Source organism: Aspergillus costaricaensis (genome assembly GCF_003184835.1).
Source record: "Aspergillus costaricaensis CBS 115574 unplaced genomic scaffold BO79scaffold_14, whole genome shotgun sequence".
In the NCBI taxonomy this organism is placed as follows: Eukaryota; Fungi; Ascomycota; class Eurotiomycetes; order Eurotiales; family Aspergillaceae; genus Aspergillus; species Aspergillus costaricensis.
The window spans coordinates 509,659-534,903 of NW_020291814.1; the positions used below are offsets into that span (position 1 = coordinate 509,659).

A 25,245-nucleotide genomic window follows, 5' to 3' on the forward strand; every position below is an offset into this window, starting at 1 on the left:
TCATTCCGATGCCCAAGGCCCCGATAGCTAGGTCGTTCTATTACAGAACGGGTGTAGGAACAGGTATAGAAATATGTATAAAAACTATAATGAAATAACGCTTTCTGGTAAGTGCTGTAGGTGTATTTTGATTTGTATCTGTATATTATTATAAGATCTCAGATACTACTATTTTTATGTGTTGTTTTATTTTCTTTTCTACTTTCTTTTTTAGATATGTAAAATAAGTCTTATCTGTTTTATTATAGATTAGAATTCTGTTTTTTATTTATATAAAGATTTTTTTTTAAATATCTGATATTGAGCAGCGCGAGTCTCCTGTATTTAATAGGATTCGTGTAATTTATAATAGAGTAATTTAATACTGCGATACTTATATATATAGTAGTTTTTTAAATATTTATATAACTTCTCCCTGTCGGATCCCGTGGTTGATTTAAGTGAGTAGAGTATTTTATTAAACTGTTCTTCCAGTAGAGAAGATGATGTAGATAAAATATTAGTTAAAATTAATATATTTAATATTTCTGTAGTATTAGAATAATTAAATTCTGTTTATTTAAATACTGTTTTTTCATTAATTAACTAGATTCCTGATCTTTATTATTCTGACTTAATTATTTCTGGTATTATAGAATCTTCCTGTGCTGACTACTATAGAGATAAGAATTTATACTTTGAAATATTAATTTGATCTGTCTGGAAGCTCTGCTGTACTTAATTATTATAATATCTATTTTGTGACGGCGAGTGACGTCTCAGGGTCACGTGACTTCTGTTTTGTTTGCTTTGTTTGCCGCCTCGCATGGCTCGCTTACCTTTGTATAATCACACGTTCTCCCTGAGCTTCTTCCTTTCTTTTCTTATGCTAGAAATTCTCGTTAGATAACACCAAATTTGACTATTTAATCAACTTCCATATAATTTCTAGCATCACTTCATCTTCCATTCCCTAAGTTGACATTGTACACCACCAGCTACCTAGCTCGGCAGCTGGTGTCATCCCTTACGCGTACTTAGCAACGCTAAATACAGCTAAGATAGAACAACCTGACCAAGACCTGAACTAGAACAATCAGCAAGAACACTTATAATAGCCAAAGAAAGCCACACCGAATCAGCACTAAGTACTGTGAACCCTTGATAATACCTGACAACCCTGCTAGGAGAAGAGTCTGATAACAGAAAAAATATTACCCATGACCAGTTCCATGAACTGTATATAAAGAATTCTAATAAAATCTTTAATATGATCCTCCGTATTATAGAAGAAGTAAAGATAGAGATGTACAAGGCTGTCCGCCAGCAGGACAAGCTTAATAATAACTGTAATAAATTAACACGCGAATATGATCTATACACTGTCCAGCTTCTCTAGCTTAACAACCAGAGCAGCCGAGTAGCTGAGGCCTCTGAATCTAAGAAATTAATAAAGATCCCTGACCCACCTCTGTTCAGCAATAGCAAGACTATCAGCTTCGAAGACTGGCTCCTCATAATACAGCAGAAGCTGGAAGCCAACACAGACCACCTGAGCACAGCTGCTGTCCAACAAGCTTACATAACCAGCCACTGCAAAGGCAATACTAGGAAGCATCTAGTCCCCCAACTCCATTCTAACACTCTAAACCCCTATGCGGACGCAACCGACATGCTTGAATACCTAAAAGTCATTTATACCAATCTAAACAAGTCTCACAATGCGCGCCGACAGTATCAGGAGCTCAAAATGGCGGTTAGTGACAAGTTTTACAGTTTCATATCTACATTCCGCTACCTCACCGTAGAGGCAGGTATTGCTGAAATCTATTAGAAAGAGAATCTCTACCAACACCTACTGCTCAAGCTACAGGAGCTGACCATGTCCCGCTTCAATAATAATAACATAACATTTGAGCAGTATGTCAAGAAGTGTGCCCAATTATCAGATTTAATCAATAATATAATAAAATGCCGCGGTAAGACAAGCATCCCAAGTTGCCAGCTACCTACATCAACTACTACTACTACTATGACCACAACCTCCTCCACCCTGGCCAAGACCTCCTGTAACACCAGCCACGCCACCAGCATGGAGCCGGAGGAACACACTCATATAATAGCTGAAGAACACTGTTTCATCTGCCAGGAACAAGGATACTTAGCCCGGGACTGTCCGAAGAAGAAAGCAGATCAAGTCAAGCTATTAGAGACAGTAGAAGATAGTGATTTAGCAAAAAACAGTACCTAAAAGAAGTCTTCTTTCTAGGCGAAACAAGTGTCAACATCAATTTATTAGATTTACGAGATCTGCTAGGCCAAGAGAATAAAAGCTTTACTATTAAAATTCTAATATTAAATAATGGACTAGCAGTATCTACATGTACCCTTACTGATACCGGAGCTAATACCTACACTTGCATAAATACTGCCTTCACTATTCAGATAACCTGTTAATTCCGAATTAATACCATCCCCCTCAAGACTAACTATACTATTACAGGCTTTGATAGCAAGGCCACAGCATCCCTAACCCACACTATCTGACTTATGCTCACAGTCAATGGACGCCAGTTCCATAATATACTATTTCTGATACTTAAATTAGACCGCCATGATATTATCCTGGGATAAATATAATTTACAAAACAAGAGATCTTACTAGATTACCAGCAAGACAAGCTAGTATAGCCTGACTGCCTTTTCCTACAAGATAAAGTCAAGACTAGACTACTATAATGAATTCCCCAGAACATCCTATTACAGCATCTAATCAATCAGAGTCACCAGCAAGATGCTACCTGACGAGATCACAACTTCCAGAAAACAATTAACACCCTACCACGGACATCCTCCCCCGAAGTAAAGCCTGAAGTACCCCAAACCCACTAGAGCACTCCACAGGAGGCCTTAGCCAAGATACACCGAAACCTGGCAGACCAAAGCTTTTAATATTAAATTCCTAGGGCCTCCCAGAGCCCCCAGGAAAGAAACATCCTTTAAAAAATTAAGATAGCTCTTATCAGAGCCGCCACCTTCCATAGACACCTTCAGAACCCTGAATTAGAAATATTCATTACATCCCTGAGCGCAATCGAGAAAGCTATCGCAGAGAAGACAGACCCCTATTATAAAACACCTAAACTAACTAAGGAAGAGGAGATAAAGTAGACTCTTTCTAAGTACTATTATAATCTAGTAGATATCTTCTCTAAAAAGAAGTTAGACACTTTATCTGTCTTCTAACCCCATGACTACCGCATCCAACTGGAAGAAAATAATCCGTTGGGGACGGCCCCCCTTTATAAAATAACCCTAGAAGAACTTGAAGCTGCCCGCGATTACATTATCAAGAACCTGAAAAAAGGATTTATTATATTTAATACAGCCCCGTTCGCCTCTCCCATCCTGATAGTAAAGAAGCCCGGAGGAGAACTATATCTATATATTAATTACCGGAAGCTCAATATCCTGATCTGTAAGGATCCCTATTCCATTCCTCTAATTAATAAGATAATAGACCGTCTCCGGAATATAAAAATATTTATAAAGCTTGATATCTGCCAAGGCTTCTACTGCATTCGCATGGACCCTGAATCCGAAGACTTAACTACTTTCTGAACCCGCTATAGAACCTTCAAGTATCAAGTATTACCATTCAGACTTATAAATAGACCGGCAGCCTTTCAGCATCTCATTAATGAGATCCTTATAAACTTCTTAAATAAATTTGTCACAGCATACATAGATGATGTGCTGATCTTCAGTAAAAATAAGATAAAGCACAAGTTTCATATCTGTCAGGTCCTTAAGCATCTTCAGGCAGCCAGACTCCAAGCAGCAATCCATAAATGCGAGTTCCATGTAACAAAAACTAGATTTCTAGATTTCATTATCACTACTACAGGCATTTAAATTAATCCTGTGAAAACTGCTATGATTACAGAATGGCAGCACCCGACTACTATCAAAGAAATCCAATCATTCCTCGGATTCTGTAACTTCTACCAGTATTTTATAAGAAACTACAGCCGGATCACCAAGCCCATGAATCAACTCACCCGGAAGGACACTCTGTTTACCTGGAACCAGTCCTGTAAGGTAGCCTTCCAGGCCCTGAAACAGGCCCTGACATCAGCTCCTGTGCTAGTCTACTATGACCTGTCTAAACCTACACATGTTGAAACTGACACAGCCAACAAAGTAATTACGGGAGTCCTTTGCCAGCAGGTCAAGAATATATAGCATTCTGTAGCTTATTACTCAAAGACTATGTTTCCACCCAAGTACAACTATAATATTTATAACAAGAAAATATTTATTATTATATACGCCCTCACAGAATAGAGAGCAGAACTAGAGAGCCTGCAGTAATTAGAGAAATTTATAATTCTTACAGACCACCGTGTGACGGGCTAAGAAGCCGGGAGGACTACGTAAGGTACAGTAGTTGGTAGAGAAGTTGAATTCGTTAGAGAAAGAACTATCTAATCTACGGACAGGTTGGTCCTTCTTATAGATAACTCTTCTGGGAGTTTTTCTTTGTAACTCCGGTAAACTCCTTCACTACTCTGGAGATTTCCATCCTTCTTACGGGTGTCTCCGGGTCAAGGTCCAGAACCAGACGGGTCGGAACATAGATGTTCCGATTCCAGATGGCTGACAGGGCCTAGCCCTTTTCATATTAGTGGTGGTGGTGGTGGTGGTGGTGTTGGTGGTGTTGGATCAGAACATGTTGGTTGGGGTGGTCGGGTAGGCGGTGGTGGTCGGGTCGTGCGGGATGACTCTAGGGGCATATTTGAAGGTTCTGTTCCATGGTTCGGTTTGCTGAAATTGTGAGTTGTCATCTATATAGGAGGGACAGTATGTCATTGCCTCGGGATAACGTAACCGGACAACGAACCGCCGCGACAACGAGCCGTCGTTTTCCCATATAACTACTACTATAAAAATTGAAACTTCATCAATTATTTAGATATTCAGATCTAAGAATAACCAAATAGTAGAAGATTCTATTCTAAATTTCAATAAAATTACTCTATAATACAGCATAGAGTACAGTACTATTCATAATTAAGCTAGCTTTAGTAGACTGTAAGCGGTGTGTTTATTATATTGTAAAAACATGTATAAAGATTTAATATTTATATATCTTTATATTTAATATATCTTTTGAAGGATTTTATAAGTAATTTATTATTAGTTTATATATAAGAATCTATATATTCTATTCAATTCATCTTATCAACAAAAATGGTAAAGTTCCAATTTTTATAGTAATAGTTATATGGGAAAACGACGGCTCGTTGTCGCGCCGCTTCGTTGTCTGGTTACGTTATTATGTTCATGTCAGTTTTACACACCCAACAAATATATCACATTTTGGGGAAGCTGCAGCTGACAGAACAAGTAAAATGATCAGTGATGACATGAGTTTACGCCACAGCACCGCCTGTCACACTCGGGTCTTAGGATTTCCCTCGAGGCACCAGAGATGTGACAGGTGTGGATGGGAGAGCAAAAGCACTGGTATGTTGACAGATGGCCAAACCTGTTGCCTATGGCATCTGTTTGTCCGATTTGCATAGAAGATTCCAGAGAACCTTGTATATTATTTACGAACAGTGTATGTATTTCTAGTAACGTGTATTGAAAGTACAATACATCGTATGTTAAGTTTGAATACAGTCTAACTATTTATGTTCTAGCGTGTCTTGGCACGCACTTTAAAACACCAGGAGAGTATCTTGGGGGGCAGGCTCATTTCGCAGATTACTGTATGTTCGAGGATTTCATGGAGCAGCTTCTCCACCACTGCAACAGATGGCCAGAGCCGAGGTCCGTAATCATCATGGATAATGCATCCTTCCACCTTACCGAGCGGGTCAAACAGATGTGCCTGAATGCAGGAGTTAAGCTGCTATATTTACCACCCTACTCTCCAGATCTTAACCCTATTGAGGAGTTCTTCGCTGAACTCAAACAATTTATCAAGCGGAGGTGGTATGAGTATGAAGATAATCCAGATCAAGGATTCGACGCTTTTCTTGAGTGATGTGTTGGAGTTGTTGGTTCAAGGGTGCAGAGTGCTGAAGGCCATTTTCGGCATGCAGGTGTACTGATAGACGAATATATATAGCATTTCTCGGCTGTACCATACATAGGAAGATAGACTATGAAGAACTGATGACCAAAGACAACGCAGTTAGTATCATCAATCTGACTCCCTACCATTCACATAACAATAAAAGTTGTCTATCCAGTATCTGATATCCCTCACAAATTGACGAGTAATACCCCATTTTACTCCGTGATTTTTGAAGTATTCAGGATTACTCAACTCCTCAATTTGGTCTAAGTCTAATCTATCACCCAGAGCTACATTACATGCTTTGCGAAATTCATCCTTCCATGACTCATTCGCAACTTGTGACTGTTGCCAGTCACAGTAGGCCTGGACATTGGCGTCACGGAATCCTGCTATTTTAAGCCGCGAAGGCTTGGTGGAACAGATGGATGTGTCTTCTGGGGTGGGTGGCGACGATGATATACCCGGCTGTGTGGTGTGTGCGGGAAGCACATTTGTAATGGTAATCAGTGGGTAGGCTGACTCTGATGGAAGGTGACTACGACTCTTTGCCCCTTCAAGCCGCTGCTTCTTAGCCCTATAGATTTGCTCACGGATCATGCCAGGCATGTCTTTATGGGACTCTAATCTCTTCCCACTCTTCACGTACCGGACCAGGCTCAAAAGCTTATCTCTGTATAGTTTATAATGTTTCTTTCTGTATGGATCCTGCTAACAGTACGGCCCTAACTCACACGACCCGGGGCAGCGCATTACCATGTAGACATGCCTCCAGGCCGCAGGCTCTCCGGTTAGTTCCTCCTCTGTATTGACCTCCCGACCAAGATCCTGGAGCATATTCTGGGTGGCAGAAGATGTACCTTGCTTGTCAGTTATCCTGCGACTGGCTGTAGAGTCCTGGTTGTCATTTACATAGTTGAATGATATTAAGAGTTTCAATTTCTTGCCGGCAAGGAAGTGATGGCCCTATTTGAGAAGCTGTCTCTCGATATCAGGCCAGTTAATATCTGTTTTATCAAACTGTTGAGTAAGTTTGTTATGCTGAGGAACTGTTACTACAATGGACACGTCATCCAATGCAATCTTTTTGTGTGGATATTTGAGGCATAGCTTCTCTTTCAACTTTGGTAGGAGGAACAGCCTCCAATAAAATTCAGGGGCAAGAACCAGATCTTGTTCTGTATCTTTGATCACAGTCTTTGTGTTGAGAGTAACCTTCTATTCAATCTAATAGTGAATATAGGTGGGTGGGTCCTCATTATACGTCTTCCCTTCAATCCAGTCTCCGTACTGGAGGAGCGGAAGTTTATATATGTAGGAAGCGCGTGGCTGAGGGGCGGGATACATAAAGGGGGACGGAGAGTTGGCGTTGATAGGGCTAAGACTTGACAGCAAGGAGGTACGACTGAAATTTCCGGGAGTAGGTATATACCATGGCGACTCATCGCATCGCCATGATTTGTTTCGGTATGTGGCATCATTATTTCCAGGGCTAAATAATCCTGAGCTCATCTCTTTAGTAATTATGACTCCTGTGGTTAGCAATATCAGGTCAAAACTCGCACACTACGCTGCCTCAGCAGCTGTTATTCGCCGGCGAACAACGGTTAGTAAACAACAGCTGCAGGCGAAGAGGATTGGGAAACGACTGTCTTATTTTGTCACATCAAACAACTGAGAATGTACTGTGCGTTTATTAACTGCATGAGTTACAACAAGGCAGTGATATGTGGTTGCTAGAAAGGGGAAGTTGATGCCACATGGCTCGTCTGCGAGGAACCAGGAACAGGTGTTCCTGGCTCCCTGAGATCTATGGTGCCGGGGTGGGAGGTTCCATGTACTTCCATGGGTATCTCCCGTGGTTAGATATTATCGTGGTGGGATTGTGCAAATTAATAAGCCATTAGCATAAGGGCATAATTCAATACCGTTTTATATACATTTCAGGTATTGTACCATAAAGATTCCTGGCCACCCTCATTTGTAAGCGCGTGGCTCTCTATAACTTCCCCGCTAAGGTCTTGGCAGCGGGGCGAGAAAATAATCGGTGTGTGTTTCAAGGTCAGTGGGATTTCGAGACCGACTGTAAAACGCTTTTGCGCAAAAATTTCGGCGGGAATCCCTTCTTGGCTTGGCAGCGACAAATCCACCATCAGATTCAGCCACCGGGAACACGGCAATTTCCAAGGTTGGGTCATCCACGTACTCTGATCATTGGATTCGCTCTGCCAATAAAAGTTTCCATTTTCAGTAAAGGCCAACATAGATATCACGTTGTTAGTAGAACCCTTTTTACAGGTCTATCGATGATATACTAGAGGCTAAACTCCCCTTCAGGAAGCGCCATTGAGACAGTATCCTCTATCAAGAAGTCTTTGTCTTCATAACTATGCACACGCTCAAAGCCACTGCATCTTCCTCCCTCTCCCTGGCGGAGGGTCATTACATCTATGCGATTGCGCCTGCCTCGCCGGAATCATTCGCAGTGATCTCATCGGATGATTCGCTTCGCGTATTCGACGCTAACAGGCTCGATCATGCATCTGTCATCGCGGCGAGCGCTCATGAAGGCGTCACATCTTTGAAGACATATGATGCTAACCAGCAGGTGCTGGCTACGGCAGGAAGAGACAACAAAGTAAAGCTGTGGGATCTGCGCAGCGGCAAGAAGACTGCTGTTGTAGAGATGGAGACATGTAAGTTGTCCCCCGCCCCATATTCTCAATTCTGCTATTCACTGCATCCATCCTTCATGGGGATCGTAGCTAACCTTCCCTAACAGCCAAGCAAGCCCCCATACTATCCGTCGCCTGCTGCCCCGAAGTCAACGGAGTCGCAGCTGGAACTGAGCTGGTTTCATCCCAAGCCATAGTCGCTTTTTGGTGAGTCAATCACCGACATTCCACTGCCTAGGCCTTTTAGGCTATTCACCAACAAGGGCACGGCCACCCACAACTTGAAATTCACGAGCTGCTAACTGACGCCCCAGGGACACAAGATCCCCTGGCCAAACAAGTCTCCAATACGTCGAGAGCCACAATGACGACGTAACAGAGGTATTCATACCCCAACCCCCTTCTCATCAAGCACGCCATACCATCCTATCCCATCGTTCCATTCAAAAAATCTGACACCCAGCCCAGCTCCAATACCACCCCACACGCCCCGCCCTCTTCCTTTCTGGAAGCACCGACGGTCTCGTCAACATCTACAACACGACCATCACCGACGAGGACGAGGCCCTGGTACAAGTAATCAACCACGGTTCCGTGCACCACGCCGGCTTCCTCAGCAACAACACCATCTACGCACTCAGCCACGACGAGGTATTCTCCGTGCACCCAGCGACTGATCCCGACGATCCTACCGAGGAGCCGAGCCCCATTCAATTCGGCGATCTGCGGCAGCCGTTAGGGTGTGAGTATATTGCGCAGTTGTGTGTGGGCGGTCAAGGGGCGTATGTGGCTGCGGGAAATAAGGAGTTAGTTTTCCCCCCTTCACAGACAATCTTGTTTTTCCCTTACCTGCTTGGAAAGATGTATTAAGAAATTCTACAGGGAAAACCGTCTCGACCTCGTTCCCCTCATTTCGGAGCCGTCTTGGAGATTCGATCAGGAGGGGGTGTGGAGGTTGCCCGGGGCGCATGGCGAGGAGGTTGTGCGGTCCGTCTTTGTTGATGAGAAGGTATGTATCTTCTTCCGGACTCAATGTGTATGGGATTGGGTGGATGGGCTGACGAATAACGACTACAGTCGCACTCTGTGTTCACTTGCGGTGAGGATGGGTTCGTTCGTACGTGGAAGCCTGAAGGAGAGGGGGCTGCCCAGGCAGAGGAGGCTGCAAAGGGTTCTCGCAAGGAGAAGAAGAACAGGGAGAAGGGGAGGTTTAAACCTTACTAGGTAGTGTTGTTGGGAGAGGGCGGAAATACCTAGGTTTTCCAAAGTAGAGGTACTACTACTGTTGAAGTCAACAATCTATTTGATCTTCAAACCTGCCTAGATGTATTGTGCAACACCGTTACATCCCACGTCTGACATCTACTCATCTGCATCAGGTATGCCCCGATACACCTCGATGGGTACTCCCATTATATCTGATTTGATTAGCAGCGCAATGAACCGAGAAAAGTACCGCGAATGCGTCGTAGTCCCGGAAATGAACCAGATATGGCCATCTGAATCGTCACCTCGTTAACTCGATAAACCCCACAGAAACGAAGCGAATGAAAGGGAAGAAAAAAACAAAAAAAAAGGTGGGGGAGGGGAGGGAATGGAAGGGGGAAGAAAGATAGAATGAGTGAATGAAAAATAAAAAAAAAGGGGAGGCACCACATACGCGGACTAGGCTTGAATGCCCCTCTAACCTCACCCTCCTTATCAAGTCCCCAATAATCCTCAACTCGATCATGCACCTCCTTTCCGAAAAGCTGCCCGACCGTATCCCTCGCATTCCACTTATACCCTGTTGCAAATACTACCACGTCGGCAGGGATATGGGTATTGTCTTCGAAAAGAAGTCCCGTGGAACTGAATTTGACGAGAGGACTATCAGATTTGACTTTTACCTACATTCCAAGGAATCTGATCAGCAATCCAAACTTCATCAGCAGTATGTAACTTGGTGTAATGTGACAAACCAATCCCTTGGCAATATTAGCACAATTCCCAACGTCCATGTAATGTCCTCCGTAGCGTTCATGAACGTGCGCAACGACTTCGGCGCCCCGATCGACCTTGAACCCTGCCCGTTCGAGAGCGTCGAATCGCTCTGGGTTTTGAGCGATTTTTGATCGCAGTGTGAGGATGCTCATGAGACGGCTTACGGCTAGGGGAGTGGAGAGTTGTTGTTTGTCCGCAGCGAGGGTACCTGCGTTGTGTATATGGGTTAGGAACGCGTCTGATTCTGTGGTTGGTAGCTATCTTTACCTTGGGCTCGTTGCGGCATGAACTCTTTTGGGATAATACTTGAAGCAATACCTAATTAGACAAGCAGTGAAACTTTAGAGGTGTGAGTGACGGGTTCCTTACATGTCCGACTGCGCTGGATCATAGTTATCGAGGCCATTCCTGTCCCAACCATGTCTGCTGCCGTGTCGTGTGCTGTTTTGTCAGATTGGGCTTATTCTACGTGGTACGCAGACATACCAGAGTTAGCGGACCCAATGATGACACCATGCTTACCCTGCCATGGGCGAGGGCTTTTGTATTGAGCGGTGTGTATGATTTCCCCTTGGAATATGTCCTGAACTCTCGTTAACTTGGCCGATGCCCAATGGAGGGTTAACTTACCTCCCCTGGATAAGTGGGTCGGACGGGCTCCTGCCCTCCAGCGCCGATGGCCATTACGACGTGAGAACAGGTAATGGTTCTGGTGGTCACTTGCTCGTTTTGTTTCAGGCGCAGATGGAGAGTCCATTTACGTTGATTGTCATCCCAGGCCCCCGAGGTGAGCTCCGTTGAGAATGAAATGTTCTAGACTTATTAGCCGGACGCAGTGAGTGGTTGAATGAGGCTGCATACGATGCAGTATCGCTCAGCCCAGGCTTGATATCCGCGGGCCAGATCCTCCCTGCTCATAAACTCGGGATAATCCTCGGTGAAGGTGCGGTCAAACGGGAGCTGGGCGGCATCTCGAACGGAATGTACTGCTTCCGTCAGTATAAGAGAGAATAAAGCGGGTTGAGGAAGTATTTATTCCGTAAGGGAGTACATTTCATTGATTCATATCGCTGAAGCCAGGAGTCACCCACGCGAGGAGCCTTGTCCACCACCAGGTAAGACGCCCCCAGTGCCTGCAGTCGACCAGCTACACTCAAACCCGATTGTCCACAGCCAATAACCACACATTCGTAGGCTGCTCCCTCATGAAGAGGGTGTCTTGTAGGTGCGGGCCCAGGCTTCAACTCATCCACATTGGGGAGATTCTGGAACTGGTCCAGGATCGTCCTCAGGAGCCAAATTTTCCAGCTACCGTTTTCATTCGGAACCAGCGAGACGAAGCCCGAGCAAGTGGTTGCCGGTATAGCTGCAGTCTCAAAGGTAAATGGGACCTCAATCCAGCCTATTCCTGGTGCCGGGCATACTGCCCGTGCGGCATCAGGGTTCAGCCGAAAACCTTTTGCCTGGCGAGCAAGGCATCGTTGATACCATGCCTTGGAAACAGTAACAGCAGAATAGAGCGTTCGCAATGTCCCAGTCAAGGCAAAGGTATCCCTCCACAGGGCATCTGGGGTAAATTGTTCGAGCGACAAGCTACTCAGCGGGATGCTAAGGCCCTTCGCGATACCAACAGCATCAGAATCACTGGTCAGGTCGGCCTTTGGTAGAGCACAAGGAAGGGTCGGAAGAATTCCTTGGGGCAGATTGGCCATGTTGTGGAACTGGCATGCACCTTACAAGAAGGATTAGGAGGAGAATGCTCGACTGCCCGACACCGGGTTCTTAACTCGGGTGCTGCCGGTGCCGTAAGCAAGGCACATCCCTTGGGCCAACTCAGCGGTTAAGGGGCCACGACTGATATCATGCAGGCCCAATGTAGTGGTTGGCGGAGATCGGAGAACAAATGTATTCAATATTACGGCGGAGCGTGTGAGATACAGCGTACGCAGTAAACTATGTATTGAACTGACTCTTATGGTGTTGAAGGCTTCCATCTTCGTCCATAGGGCTATACTATTCAGTTCACGCTACACGATAGAGGCGGTGAACCGACACCAATCACTTTATCTGTTCGATGCCCTCTAAACCTTGCTTCCGCTCGTAATATCTGGATGGTCAGCCTTCACTGGAATTAATTACCGCATGCATGGCTGCCCCTGACTTGGAGCAACTCATTCCTGTCAGCCCAGCAATGATCTCTTCTGCGAATCGCTATGACAGCAACAGCAGTCAATACTGCATACTACTTAGTACTGCTAGCACTTCAGTCCAAAGTTGGAGGGCAACACTTCAATAATATCATATAATTCCCAACATGAATGTCATCTCTGCCATTATGTGAGCCAGCAATATAAACCTGGTCAGCTATACGTATCATCCGAAATATATCTCTAAATTGGTATCATAACATGTGCGCCAAATGGCCCCATCCCTATCTCTCAAGATGGAAACTATTCGAACAACAACCTCAATTCCTCAATTCTCTCCTTCTTCTTATCATCCTCAGAGCCGTCCCCACCAACCCTCAGCCCTAAAGACCCTGCAATGTTCATCTTCCGTTCCTGGACCCTCAACATCCGTCCCTCGATAGAGTCCTTCACCACGAAACGGGTCACTTGCACATCCCGTGTCTGACCCATGCGATGAACCCGATCGATGGCCTGCGCCTCGATCGCAAAACTCCACCAAGGATCCATCATGAAGACGTTGCTAGCTGCCGTGAGATTCAGGCCCACACCTCCAGCGCGGAGACTGATAAGAAGAACCGTGGGAGGGGCCGGGGCGGTCGCATGTCTATGCTTTGCCTTGGAGAGAGGAAGCTGGGCTGAATCGTTGGCTTCGACATCGTTGTCAATTTCGGTTTGGTCGGCGAAGGTTTCAGCTCGGTTGAATTGGGCCAGGGTTTCGGCGCGGGCTTTGTGTGGCATGGTACCGTCCAGACGGACGTGATTGATGCCCGCACGCGTGAGTTGCGGTGAAATGAGGTCAAGGAAGCTGGTGAATTGGGAAAAGACAACAGATTTGGTATTGGCCGGGACACGTGTAAGGTGAGCGAGAAGGGCATGTACTTTGGCAGATGTATGGGCAGACGGCGAAAGCGGGTGAATGCGGCGGAGTGTGATTCGGGGAGGTGCTTGAGAGGGGATAGGAGTACTGCTATATATATCGTCCTCCGGAGTGGCGTTCGGGGTTTCATGACGAACCACTTCGAAGATGTCTCGCGACGTGGTGGGTGCTCGGCATGAAAAACACCGAGGGTCCATGCCCTTGTCGGTTTGATGGCGGATGTAGTTCTCCAGACATTTCTTGCATGCACTGTGCCAGCAGGCTGTGACTGCAGGGTCAATCATGGGCTCTTCCGAGCAAATGGGACATTCGCCGCTGGCATCGTTTTGGATTTGTTTCAGTGCATGGGTGGTAAATTTGGCAGATGAATCTTGAGGCTCGTTGGATTCAGCTGCTTCGGTAGATGCCTTGAAGCGGTCAATGAGTTCTTGGAGATCCATGTCGTCCTTAAGGTCGTTGGTTGCGTCAGCAGCGGCTGCTGCATCTTCCTCGTCTGCAACTATCGCTTTGTTACGAGTGAGGATAGGGTGACAGCAAGTCTGGCGAAGACGGAGAATCTGTGCGAAGATTGTTGAATAGGACTTCAACAAAGTGCCAGCTTCGACATTGTGATTGAACGTCTGCTTTGCCCGAGTATAGATAAGATCATAAATCTGCCGTTCCTGGTCTGGAAGTTCGACTTGTTCTATTGTAATGGTGCGACGCGGTAGAGGCACTAAAGGTTCACCCTCGGGTGTCTTCATTGTCTTGGTACGTCGGAGAACCAACGGCTCTAGCACGGTTTGCACGACATTCAGAGCTCGAACATAATCCTTGGATTCGAAAGGAACTGTTATGAACGTCTTCCAGAACGAAAAGTTGTTCCATGGCTCAACCTTGAGGAATCTCACAAGGCTGAACAAGTCCTCCAGTCGATTGACAATAGGAGTTCCTGTGAGTACCCATCGATGGGTTGCTTTGAGCTCATAACACGCTTTGGCTGTCTTTGACAGACGATTCTTGATCACGTGAGCTTCATCGACGATGACTCGGAAGAAGTCTACGGAAAATAGGCCACCAGAGCTCATAGACGAGAGCAGCGCGGACATGTACTGACGATATTCCGAGAGAACAACGCCATAGCTGGTTATAATCAGATTAGGGGCAGCGGCATTGCCAGAAGCACAGAGATCCCTGAGGTTTATTTTTGTATCTGCCCCGTAATACATGAGGACGTTCATTGTTCCCGGCTGCGAAGCCTTTAGCGCCTCACTTTCCCACTGCGAGAGGAGGGATGTGGGTGCAATCACAAGTGTGCTATATGGTGCAGGTACGACCCCGGAAGCCGACTGGGGCAACCTCACAAGATTACTGGGCTTCTGGGGCGTAATGCGATGCGAGTGGACCAGACTGAGCATCTCAATTGTCTTACCCAAGCCCATTTCGTCTGCGAGGATACCCCCAAGGCAATGCTGTTCTTGAACAGGAAAGTCAAGGCTAAGCTCGCCAGAGTAAGGGTTGACGTAGAAGTGGTCAATGCCATCCACAGCCGGGAGTTCTTTGTCGTCGACATCTCTGGACGGCCAGCTGTACTCCTCCCATAAGGGATGGAGCGACGTCTCCCTTGCAGACCTATTATCCTTTTCCTTTGCAAGCATCCAATACAGTGCCTGCCTCTGGTACTTTCGAAGATGCATGGTAAATGACGAGGCAGGCTCTGCTTCAGGCATGCTAAAATCGAACGACTGAGCTTTCTTATACAGGGTATCAAGCTGGTCCTCTTCAAGCTCTGGGCTATCCTCCTCCGAGGAGTCGTCGTTTGCTTGGTTCTCTTTCTTTACTCGCTCATGTTGTTCAGCCATCTCCGCCGCACGAAGCAATCCCTCTTTCTTGTGGTTCCTCGTCATATCATTGGTGGACGTCGGTTGGAGATGGATTTCATCAAATAGCTTCACCAAGGCCACCTGGCGGAGCCGCAGCGCCTTTTCATCCGCACTTTCTTTCTCTTCGAAAAATGCAACGGACCTATTGTCGTCCATCGATTGACTGAAGATCCGTGGCTGGAAGGCCTCGATGCGCAAGTAGCATCGCAGCTGCAGATAGATGGTGTCATTCACCCGGACCCGGTCCGGCACGTATACGCATACACCTTCAAATGTACACACCCTTTGATCCAGCAGGGTTGAGACCCATTCAGCTATTTCCCGGGGCAATCTTCCTATTTCCTGGCCCGATTTAGTGGTAAAACGGGTGAGAAAATCACTTTTCTGGTTTGAAACGAGCTTCCCGGCGCGGTTCCGCTTCGAGAGCGGCTGAGACCGTGTGCGCTCAATATTTACAAGATCCCCATGTCTGAGAAATCCAGATCCACTCCTTGTAGCCCAGGCTCCAACACCAAATGCACCTATGTATCTTAATGGAGGCTGGGCCGCAGGGCGAGTTGTGGCCTTGTCAGGCGTCGGAGTCTGGGTGCGTGGGTGAGAGGATGCTGATAGGGGTGTGGAGGTCCTTTGGGGCTGTGCAGAAAGCGGGCGTTGGCGAGCCGTGAGAGTGGTTTGGTTCTGAGCACGAGGAGCTGGGGATTTCTTCCAAGAGCCATCGAAATAGATGTTGACCGCCCGTTCAAGGTCGTCGCCAGCCGCATTTCGAATATTTTGTATCGAATCCGCCGAGAGACGTTCCCCTATAATACTAGTAAATGTTGAAATGTCGAAACCATCAAAGTCCACCCGTAGTAAGGCATCCTCTGTCCTCCTCGAAATCGCATTGTGTTCCCCCTGCACAGCCTCTTGCTCGACCTGCGGCACGGTATGACCCTCGACCCGCGAGGAACTATCCGGCAAGGGCACCTCTATAATTTCCGGGCCGTTTTCAGATCGTGTAGGCTGTAGCTGGGCCCCTCGATCGGTCAGGGACGAGGAAGCGGGCGTGTGGAGACTTGCTGTGACAGAATCAGTGGATGGCTGGGGAGTGAGGAGATCTTCGTCATCCGCAAAGAAACGCCTCTTCTTCAACGGGCGGTCATCATCATCATGATGAATGTTCATCGTGGATGGGATTGTTTCCCCACGTCTGCGTGGCTGTCCAAGCCAATGCAGAGAAATCTGAGGATAATACGGGGTAATATTGTCAGAGAAGAAGACGCGCCGAGACGCGGTGGACAGTCGGGCCGACGTCATTTCGCGCCCGTCATGTGACTCCCAGCCATTATGAATCTACACACACTACATAGGACATAGGACACAGGACACAGGACACAGGACACCCAGAGTAACTGGTACTTTAGTACTCCTCCTCATTTCCCATTGGCAAAGATCACAGTGTCGTCTCAAGTAGGACGGTTTCGGCGCCCGGCTTCACCCTGGTCTTGGGTTACACTCTACTGCAAATGTGGCGCTGCTATGTCTCTCCAGTTGCGGTCTGTGCCTGGTCTGCTGACGGACTCGCAAACAGGCTACTCTTTGGCTTCTCTCAAGTCGCGCTTCTCATTGGCAAAGGTGATGTGGAGTTTAGCTCTTACTACATGCTATACTAGTTAGACTAATCGTCTACCAGCTCACGAGTTGGGTTGACTGAGTCGGCTGTGGGACAGTATGGCCCTGGCCCCAAACATTCGTACTGATTGACGCCCACGGCAGATTACTGGGGGCAGATTCCTGGCAGCGCACAATAAACAGAGGTTCTGCTGTTCATCAGAATTGCACTCACTACTCACTCTAGTACAAATTCGGTTGAAGTCACTTCTCTACCGGAACTAACCGATTAAGCGATGTAGATCGATCATTTTCTGCCGACCCTTCACTGTCTAGTTCAATTAGCTAGCTCACTAGTGAATCCTGCCAGATAACAAGAATGCGACCGGTCCAATAAATCTACGGATAGGACTTCACCCGCGGGGACACGCTTATCGAGGACCAAAATCAGTAACTGACTGCGGAATGCCAACTGAAACTAGCTTTGATCAATTCCCAATGCATGGCCCCCTCCTGGCCACCCCCTCCTCTGTTGTCCCCCTTTATTTGCCCCTCCAGCCACCGCTGATCCTTATTCCTATTTGCTTCTTTAACCCCAGTCTTCCCTCCATGCTTTCCTCCACACTTCATCGGCTCTCCTTCTGATTGCTAATTTCACCATGCTCCTTGCTCGTCTCTGGCCGGCGTGTCTCACGCTGCTCGTGGCCGGGGCCGCCGCCGTCAAGGTCAATCCCTTGCCAGCTCCACGCAATATCACTTGGGCTTCATCGTCAGGTCCCAAGCAGCTGGCCGGCTTCGTCAGTCTCCGCGTCTCTCAAGATACACCCGACTTCATTCTCGCCAATGGATGGAATCGTGCTTGGGACACTATTGTCTCCCTGCAATGGGTGCCCGCAGCGACTGAAGGCCCCTTTCCATCCTTCCAACCCTTTCCCACCGCTGCGGCCGGAGTTAAACGGTCCTCGCAGGCACTGCCAACGCTACAGTTTGTCGATGTGAACATTTCGGATGTTGACGCGGACCTGCAGCATGGAGTGGACGAGTCTTACACGCTGGAGGTCTCCGAGAGCGCTACTTCAGTAGTCATTGAAGCACCCACTGTCTGGGGAGCACTTCACGCCTTTACTACTCTCCAGCAATTGATTATCTCTGATGGACAGGGCGGCTTGATCATTGAGAAGCCAGTCAAGATCCAGGATGCACCTCTCTATCCTTATAGAGGCATCATGCTTGATACCGGCCGAAATTTCATCTCAGTTAACAAGATCTATGAACAGCTAGATGGCATGTCGCTTTCCAAGCTCAATGTTCTACACTGGCATATGGAGGACACGCAATCATGGCCTGTACAAATTGATGCCTATCCAGAGATGATCCACGATGCATACTCCTCGCGCGAGGTGTATTCGCACGCGGACATGCGCAATATCGTAGCATATGCTCGAGCACGCGGCGTACGGGTTATCCCTGAGATTGATATGCCCAGCCACTCCGCTTCTGGTTGGAAGCAGGTTGATCCCCAGATGGTGACCTGCGTGGATTCTTGGTGGTCTAATGATGATTACGCCCTGCACACTGCAGTTGAACCACCACCGGGACAGATGGACATCATCTACAACGGCACATATGATGTGGTCCGAGAGGTGTACAATGAGCTCTCAAGCATCTTCCCTGATAATTGGTTCCACGTGGGAGCAGATGAGATTCAGCCTAACTGCTTTAACTTCAGCAGCTATGTTACTCAGTGGTTCGCGGAGGATCCGACACGTACGTATAATGATCTAGCCCAGTACTGGGTAGATCATGCCGTACCGATCTTCCAGAATTATAGTAACTCACGGCAATTGGTTATGTGGGAAGATATTGTATTATCAACAGAGCATGCGCATAGTGTTCCTACGGATATTGTGATGCAGACCTGGAATAACGGACTGGATTATATTGACCAGCTGACGGCCAAGGGCTATGATGTGATTGTATCCTCGTCAGACTTCATGTATCTGGATTGTGGAATGGGTGGCTTTGTGACAAATGATCCCCGCTACGATGTCATGAGTAATCCGGATCCAAACACACCCAACTTTAATTATGGCGGAAATGGGGGCTCATGGTGTGCACCATACAAGACATGGCAGCGTATCTACGACTATGACTTTACGCAAAATCTGACTGACGCCCAGGCACAGCATATTGTGGGTGCAGTGGCACCGCTCTGGTCAGAACAAGTAGATGACGTGACTGTCTCCAGTCAGTTCTGGCCGCGCGCCGCTGCCCTGGCGGAACTGGTATGGTCTGGGAATCGGGACGAGCATGGGCAGAAGCGCACGACGCTGATGACGCAGCGAATCCTAAACTTCCGTGAATACTTGGTAGCTAATGGGGTGCAGGCGAAGGCCTTAGTTCCCAAGTACTGTGTGCAGCGCCCACATACCTGCGACTTGTATCGCAACCAGAGTGTGATTCAGTAGGGTTGGGTGGGTTGAAAACTAGTCGGTAACGCAGCATTATATGTGGGCTATAGTAATAATTCTTAACACTATCTGAATCACACATATTAATCTAGTGCCAAGTCTACCCACGAATTTGGTCTGCGTTCATTACCCAGTCAGTAGAATGTATCTAAAATGCCGAGGCTGTTAGGCACATGACCAGAATGTCCGAATAAATGCATCACGTGCTCACGTGTGGCGTTCCTGTCACGTCCGGGACTCACCGCCTACAAAAGAGCAACCGAATTCCCTTCGACTATCTATCCAACGCCCCCACAGCCTGTTGGACTAGCCCGTTATCGCGCCCAGCATGGGCTCGCGCCTGCACGAAAACTCCAGCGCGGTGCGCAAGCGCATCCAGAACCACCACTTCGACAATGAGGCCGGCGAGGAGTACGAGGCATCCGCCTTTGGTGGGTTCAGCGATTACATGCGACGCAAGAAGATCAAGCTCCAGAATCGCGATGCCGAGATCCGCTCCTCTGCGGCAAACTGTCCGCCTATCTTCCGCGGTGTGGTGGCGCACGTCAATGGCTACACCCAACCCTCACTACAAGACCTGCATCGCCTTATCGTGAGCCATGGCGGGGGGTTCCTACAGTATCTAAATGGCAAAACAGATGCTACCCACATCATTGCCAGTGCCTTGACCCCCAAGAAGCGCGAAGAGTTTCGCCGCTATCGCATTGTCAAGCCGGCATGGGTCGTTGAGAGTGTCAAGGCAGGTCGCATGCTGCCATGGGACTCGTTTCGGGTCGTTGATGAGGGTCAATCCCAGAAGGTGCTCAGGTTCGATGATGGCCGTATGGTCAGTCAGATGAATAGTCCGCGATCTGGCTATCGCGAGCAAACTGATACCAGTTGGTATACAAACCAACTTCAACAGGCTGCATTGTCTGTTGAGAACGCAGATGTACAACGGTCACCACCTACACGCTCAGAGATACTTAACAGAGAGGATCCATCGCCCAATAACGGGTCCCAGTCGGACTACAGCCAGTTTCCAAGTTTTGCCTCTTTGGATGAAGTAAGCAGGACTCCCAACATTTCGTCTCCGCGGGAAGAAGTTCGAGCGGAGACGCCGGATAAACAACCACCAGTAGAGGATGAGGAAATAAATAACCATTCAAACAAACAAGAAAATGACCAAACTGAGGCACCTTCAGCAGCACTGCCGCTGTTGCGCGAATCCTTCCTGACTAAGCCAGCAATGACTTCCGAAGAGTACAATGCGCAGTTGTTGTCGGATCCACACATGAGGAATTCCAGTGTTGCAAATCCCCAATTCATCCAACAGTTTTACAGCGAATCTCGTCTACATCATTTGTCAACATGGAAGGCCGATCTCAAAGCCCACTTGCAGTCTGCAGCCAAAGAAAAATTGCTGTCACAGGTGAAACGCAAGAAGCCAGCCCCCGGGGCCCGGAGGTATATCATGCATGTCGATTTCGATTGCTTCTTTGCCGCCGTGTCGACCTTGAAGCGCCCGGAGCTGCAGGGAAAGCCTGTTGCGGTGGCGCACGGCACTGGCTCGGGCTCGGAGATAGCGAGTTGCAACTACGAAGCCCGAGCCCATGGCATCAAGAACGGCATGTGGATGAAGGGAGCGCTGCAGACCTGCCCAGAGCTAAAGGTGGTACCTTATGATTTTCCAGCATACGAAGAGGCCAGTCGGAAGTTCTACAGTGCCATTCTTTCGGTGGATGGTATCGTGCAGAGTGTCAGCATTGACGAGGCCCTGGTGGACATCACTACACAATGTCTGGAGGCTGGTGGCTCGGATGGTAGGGGCATCTCGGAGGGTTCACTCTATAGGGAACAGGCAAGGGCGGACGAAATAGCCGACGACTTACGAGCCACTGTAAAGAAAGAGACGGGCTGCGCTGTTTCCGTGGGTATTGGAGGCAACATTCTTCTGGCTAAGGTTGCCCTACGGAAAGCGAAGCCGGCAGGTCAATTTCAGCTCAAACCCGATGCGGTTCTTGATTACATCGGTAACTTGACAGTTCAAGATCTTCCTGGAGTGGGATATAGCCTGGGTGCAAAGTTAGAGGAATTGGGAGTCAAAATTGTCAAAGATGTTCGAGAACTCACCCGCGATAGACTCACGACGAGCCTTGGACCTAAAACCGGAGTCAAGATCTGGGAATATGCCCGCGGTATCGATCGAACTGAAGTCGGAAACGAAGTTCTTAGGAAGTCAGTATCTGCCGAAGTCAATTGGGGGATTCGCTTCGTGAATCAGACCCAAGCTGAGGACTTCGTGCGGTCTTTGTGCCAGGAACTGCATCGCAGACTGGTCGAAAATCTTGTAAAAGGCCAACAATTAACTCTCAAGGTCATGCGCAGAGCACTCGACGCGCCGTTAGAACCAGTGAAACATCTGGGCCATGGCAAGTGCGATGTGTTCAACAAAAGTGTCGCCCTCGGCGTTGCCACGGATGCAGCCGATATTCTGGGCAAAGAGGCAGTTGCCATGCTACGAAGCATGAATCTATCACCCGGCGACTTGAGAGGGCTGGGTGTTCAGATGACCAAACTCCAGCATCTCCAGGCGGGCTCTCCATCAAAATCTGGACAACGACAACTCAATTTCAAAGCATCTCCGGTCCGCAAAAGCATTGAACGTCACGATCCTGATATTCTAGACAGTCCTCGGAAAGGGGAGACCGAGTCGGTGAAGCCCGTTCCTTTATTCAGTGAGAGTAGCCGGCTGCTCAATGTTTCGGGAACTCAGTTCATTTTGCCCTCACAGACTGACCCCAAAGTCGTTGCTGAGCTGCCGAACGATATCCGTTCTCGCCTCATCGCTCAGGGTAGACCTCGAGAGGAGTCACGCTCCGAGTCCCCATGCCCTACAAGTCGCACATGGGCGCCCGCCCCTGCAGAACTTCCTCCCCAGTCAGAGCTCGACCCAGAGGCCTTGGCTGCCTTGCCAGAGGATGTGCGCGCCGAGATATTAGGCTACTACAGCCGGCCATCGGTAAGTCCCGGCCCGCAACCCACACCATCTCCCGCTGCTCCCTTGCTGCCGTCTCGGCCCTCCTCTGCCGGCAGTCTTATGATGCGGAAGCCCACCAGTCCTCCGAAGAAACGACGAGGGCGGCCTAGCACCAAGTCAGTCGGCAATCCGGCCTTCACACAGGCTCGGTTCGTCATTCCTAGAGCCACGGCTTCATCTTCAGCTCCCGCCGAACGTCACTCACCTCCACCCGAGCAGACGGATGCCTCGGCTGACTTTCTCGCCGCGCTCCCGGAGGACATACGCCGCGAGGTGCTCCAAGAGCAACAACGAACAAAGAACCTACAGCGACCAGCCGTCAACCCCGCCTCGGCGCCGCGAGCTGCTTCACCAATAACCTCAGATTCGACTACAGTTCCGGCTACAGATCCGCCTTCAATACCAGAGAAACGGCTCGTCCTACCCCCATTACCAGACCGACCCACTTTTACCTCACAGAGGCTCACGAATATGTCTGACCTGCGAGATGCGATGAGTTCGTGGCACGAGGCATTCAGCAGCGAGGGTCCCTTTGAAGAAGACGTGCTCTCCGTTGGAAGATATCTTAAAAGTGTCATTGTGGATGAAAAGGATTTAGACAAGGCGACGTCTGTTCTTTCCTGGCTAGCGTGGCTGGTCGATGACGAGCAGGATGCGAAGGAGTCGGATGCATTCAAGACGCCAGACCCAAGTGGCCGAACGGGTAGCAGTTCACAGACTGCAATGGCGTGGGAAGCTGCGATAAGAAGTCTGCGGGCGAGTGTTGACGAGGGGTGTGCGGAGCGAGGGTTACCTTCTGTAGAGCTATGACCTTCAATTCAATTCAATTCAATTCAATTCAATTCAATTCAATTAGTATTCTTATACCCGATCGAGCCGCCTTAGTTAGATGCCAGCTATGAAGGTGCTTCACCTTTTAAAGCAAAAATATGGCCCCGAACGCCTTCGGAGCCCTCAAACTTGCATTAAACACACGACATCAACGCAATTTGCGACGTAGGAAACTCGTTGCCGTAGCCAGGCACAACTAAACATCAAAAGCCAGTAGCAAAAGCTAGTCACACAAATACAAACGAGTGTCGCAGCCGGCCGGCTGCCTGCGAGCCCATTCTCCTCGTTCTTCGTCCATTATCTTGCTCCCAACATGCCTGTTCCTTCTGCTCGTTTGACCTTCCCTGCTGACTCAAACAGGGCGTGTGCCGTTCCTTTTACCCAGCGTCTTCAGCGTCTATTCCCATGGCCCTGAGGCCTACGTGTTCCTGGCTGAACTGCCCGAGCAAGCCTGTTTGCAGCATAAATTCGGCGATGTAGCGGATCGCCAGCGGGTATGATATGAGCGAATCATAGTTAGTAGGAGCACCAAGATCCGTGCGTGCGGGGATATTATCAGACATCTAATTGCATAGGCTTGCAAAGCGGGAGCATGCCAGCAGAACGTGCTTGGGGGCAGGGGGATCTCTCCCTGCAGCTGCAGCGGTGACTCTCTTGCGCCTTGATCTTATATAGAAAGTGGGATATGCCGATTCTCTGTGTGGGCATCTTCATAATCACATGCGCATGCGCATTTGGTTGTCAAGACAAGGAATGCGGGTACTATGTATTGGAATGTCTTGGGGTCATGTCAGTATATATATATTTCAGTGGGTGATTGCCAGCTCGTTTAAGACACTGTTTTCTTTCCCATACCTACAAGTGACTTCCTCCTCTTCGTTCGGCCTGTCCTGTACAGCCCTCAGCATCTTCATTGTGAACTTTGCGGCAAATAACGTCTGATGAATATCCTCCGGCTGTTGGCATACGCAGGGGGCGACAACTGATAGAATCACGTGACATGTGTCGAATAGCCACGTGATAAGGCATGGAATGACCGGGGTCTCACACTGCTCCTGGAATTTCTTGCGAACGGTCCTTTTGGCAGCTGATGCCAGCCGGAGAGAATGCTGTCCTGGCCCGGTCAGGACATCCCGCAGCCCGCTTTGCCGTAAAAGTCTGCAAGCTCGGTCTCTTCCACCCCTACGGGCGCAGCGATCCAGTCAATCATAAAACCAACGGAGTTTTCACCTTGAAGAGCTTTGTATCGGCCATAGGTGGCCCTCAAATACAGCTGTCCGGAAAGGACGGCCGGGGACACCAGCTGCATGGATTGCAGCGTCGCTGTCGGTGAAAACCTGTATTTGTCCGACAGGGGTGCAGCTCAGCAGGGTGTCCCCCGCAAGAGAGGAGAACAGGGCCAGCTTAACACCTTTCAACTCGGCCGCATACACAGTCCATTCGAGGTCAGTGCCCAGTTACGCTATCTGGGTCTCGCCGGCGCTGATCCTGGCAAACAAAGGGGGGTTGTCGGATTAAGGCGGTGGGGTGTGGGTCTTACTGACTATCCCCACTAACTTTATTCTCACGACCACTCTCCAGCGTGACTTCAAAAAACTATGCCGACTAGGGATCGGACGGTGTTTCTATTATGACCCGTTCGGCACCTTACGAGAAATCAAAGTTTTTGGGTTCTGGGGGG

At 48.4% G+C, this 25,245-nt stretch overlaps 5 protein-coding genes across 5 annotated transcripts; 3 read left to right on the forward strand and 2 right to left on the reverse strand.

Annotated features, from left to right (window-relative positions):
* Positions 1-8,180: 8,180 nt before the first annotated feature.
* BO79DRAFT_237424 (WD repeat protein) lies at positions 8,181-10,015 on the forward strand. Its single transcript, XM_025684695.1, has 7 exons — positions 8,181-8,343; positions 8,405-8,763; positions 8,850-8,949; positions 9,057-9,123; positions 9,211-9,548; positions 9,625-9,751; positions 9,820-10,015. Exons 2-7 carry the CDS (start codon positions 8,457-8,459, stop codon positions 9,964-9,966), a joined length of 1,086 nt encoding a protein of 361 aa, XP_025540090.1. The 5' UTR covers positions 8,181-8,343; positions 8,405-8,456; the 3' UTR covers positions 9,967-10,015.
* Positions 10,016-10,104: 89 nt separating this feature from the next.
* Positions 10,105-12,437, reverse strand: BO79DRAFT_146529 (flavin-containing monooxygenase; the record flags this gene model as incomplete). Its single annotated transcript, XM_025678466.1, has 9 exons — positions 10,105-10,241; positions 10,403-10,631; positions 10,704-10,933; positions 10,993-11,043; positions 11,095-11,166; positions 11,212-11,308; positions 11,356-11,538; positions 11,587-11,711; positions 11,777-12,437. The coding sequence occupies 9 exons, from the start codon at positions 12,435-12,437 to the stop codon at positions 10,105-10,107; spliced, it is 1,785 nt and encodes a 594-aa protein (XP_025540091.1).
* Positions 12,438-13,102: 665 nt separating this feature from the next.
* On the reverse strand, positions 13,103-16,819 carry BO79DRAFT_172409 (DEAD/DEAH box helicase; the record flags this gene model as incomplete). Its single annotated transcript, XM_025679627.1, has 1 exon — positions 13,103-16,819. A coding segment is annotated over one exon (3,644 nt), but the record flags the coding sequence as incomplete, so codon positions are not given.
* Positions 16,820-17,847: 1,028 nt separating this feature from the next.
* On the forward strand, positions 17,848-19,779 carry BO79DRAFT_208897 (beta-N-acetylhexosaminidase). The gene has a single exon (XM_025682483.1). It carries the CDS (start codon positions 17,903-17,905, stop codon positions 19,709-19,711), a length of 1,809 nt encoding a protein of 602 aa, XP_025540093.1. The 5' UTR covers positions 17,848-17,902; the 3' UTR covers positions 19,712-19,779.
* A 263-nt stretch (positions 19,780-20,042) lies between these two features.
* BO79DRAFT_287253 (putative DNA damage repair protein Mus42) lies at positions 20,043-24,064 on the forward strand (the record flags this gene model as incomplete). Its single annotated transcript, XM_025688563.1, has 2 exons — positions 20,043-23,508; positions 23,925-24,064. The coding sequence occupies 2 exons, from the start codon at positions 20,043-20,045 to the stop codon at positions 24,062-24,064; spliced, it is 3,606 nt and encodes a 1,201-aa protein (XP_025540094.1).
* Between the last annotated feature and the right edge of the window lie 1,181 nt (positions 24,065-25,245).

Excerpts from the sequence above, each read along its gene's own strand:
- BO79DRAFT_237424 (XM_025684695.1), top strand. The coding sequence starts at position 8,457 with ATGCACACGCTCAAAGCCACTGCATCTTCCTCCCTCTCCCTGGCGGAG. Across the intron at positions 8,950-9,056 it reads CAAGCCATAGTCGCTTTTTG|GGACACAAGATCCCCTGGCC; the intron begins GTGAGTCAATCA and ends CTGACGCCCCAG. Across the intron at positions 9,752-9,819 it reads CCGTCTTTGTTGATGAGAAG|TCGCACTCTGTGTTCACTTG; the intron begins GTATGTATCTTC and ends TAACGACTACAG.
- BO79DRAFT_208897 (XM_025682483.1), top strand. The coding sequence starts at position 17,903 with ATGCTCCTTGCTCGTCTCTGGCCGGCGTGTCTCACGCTGCTCGTGGCC.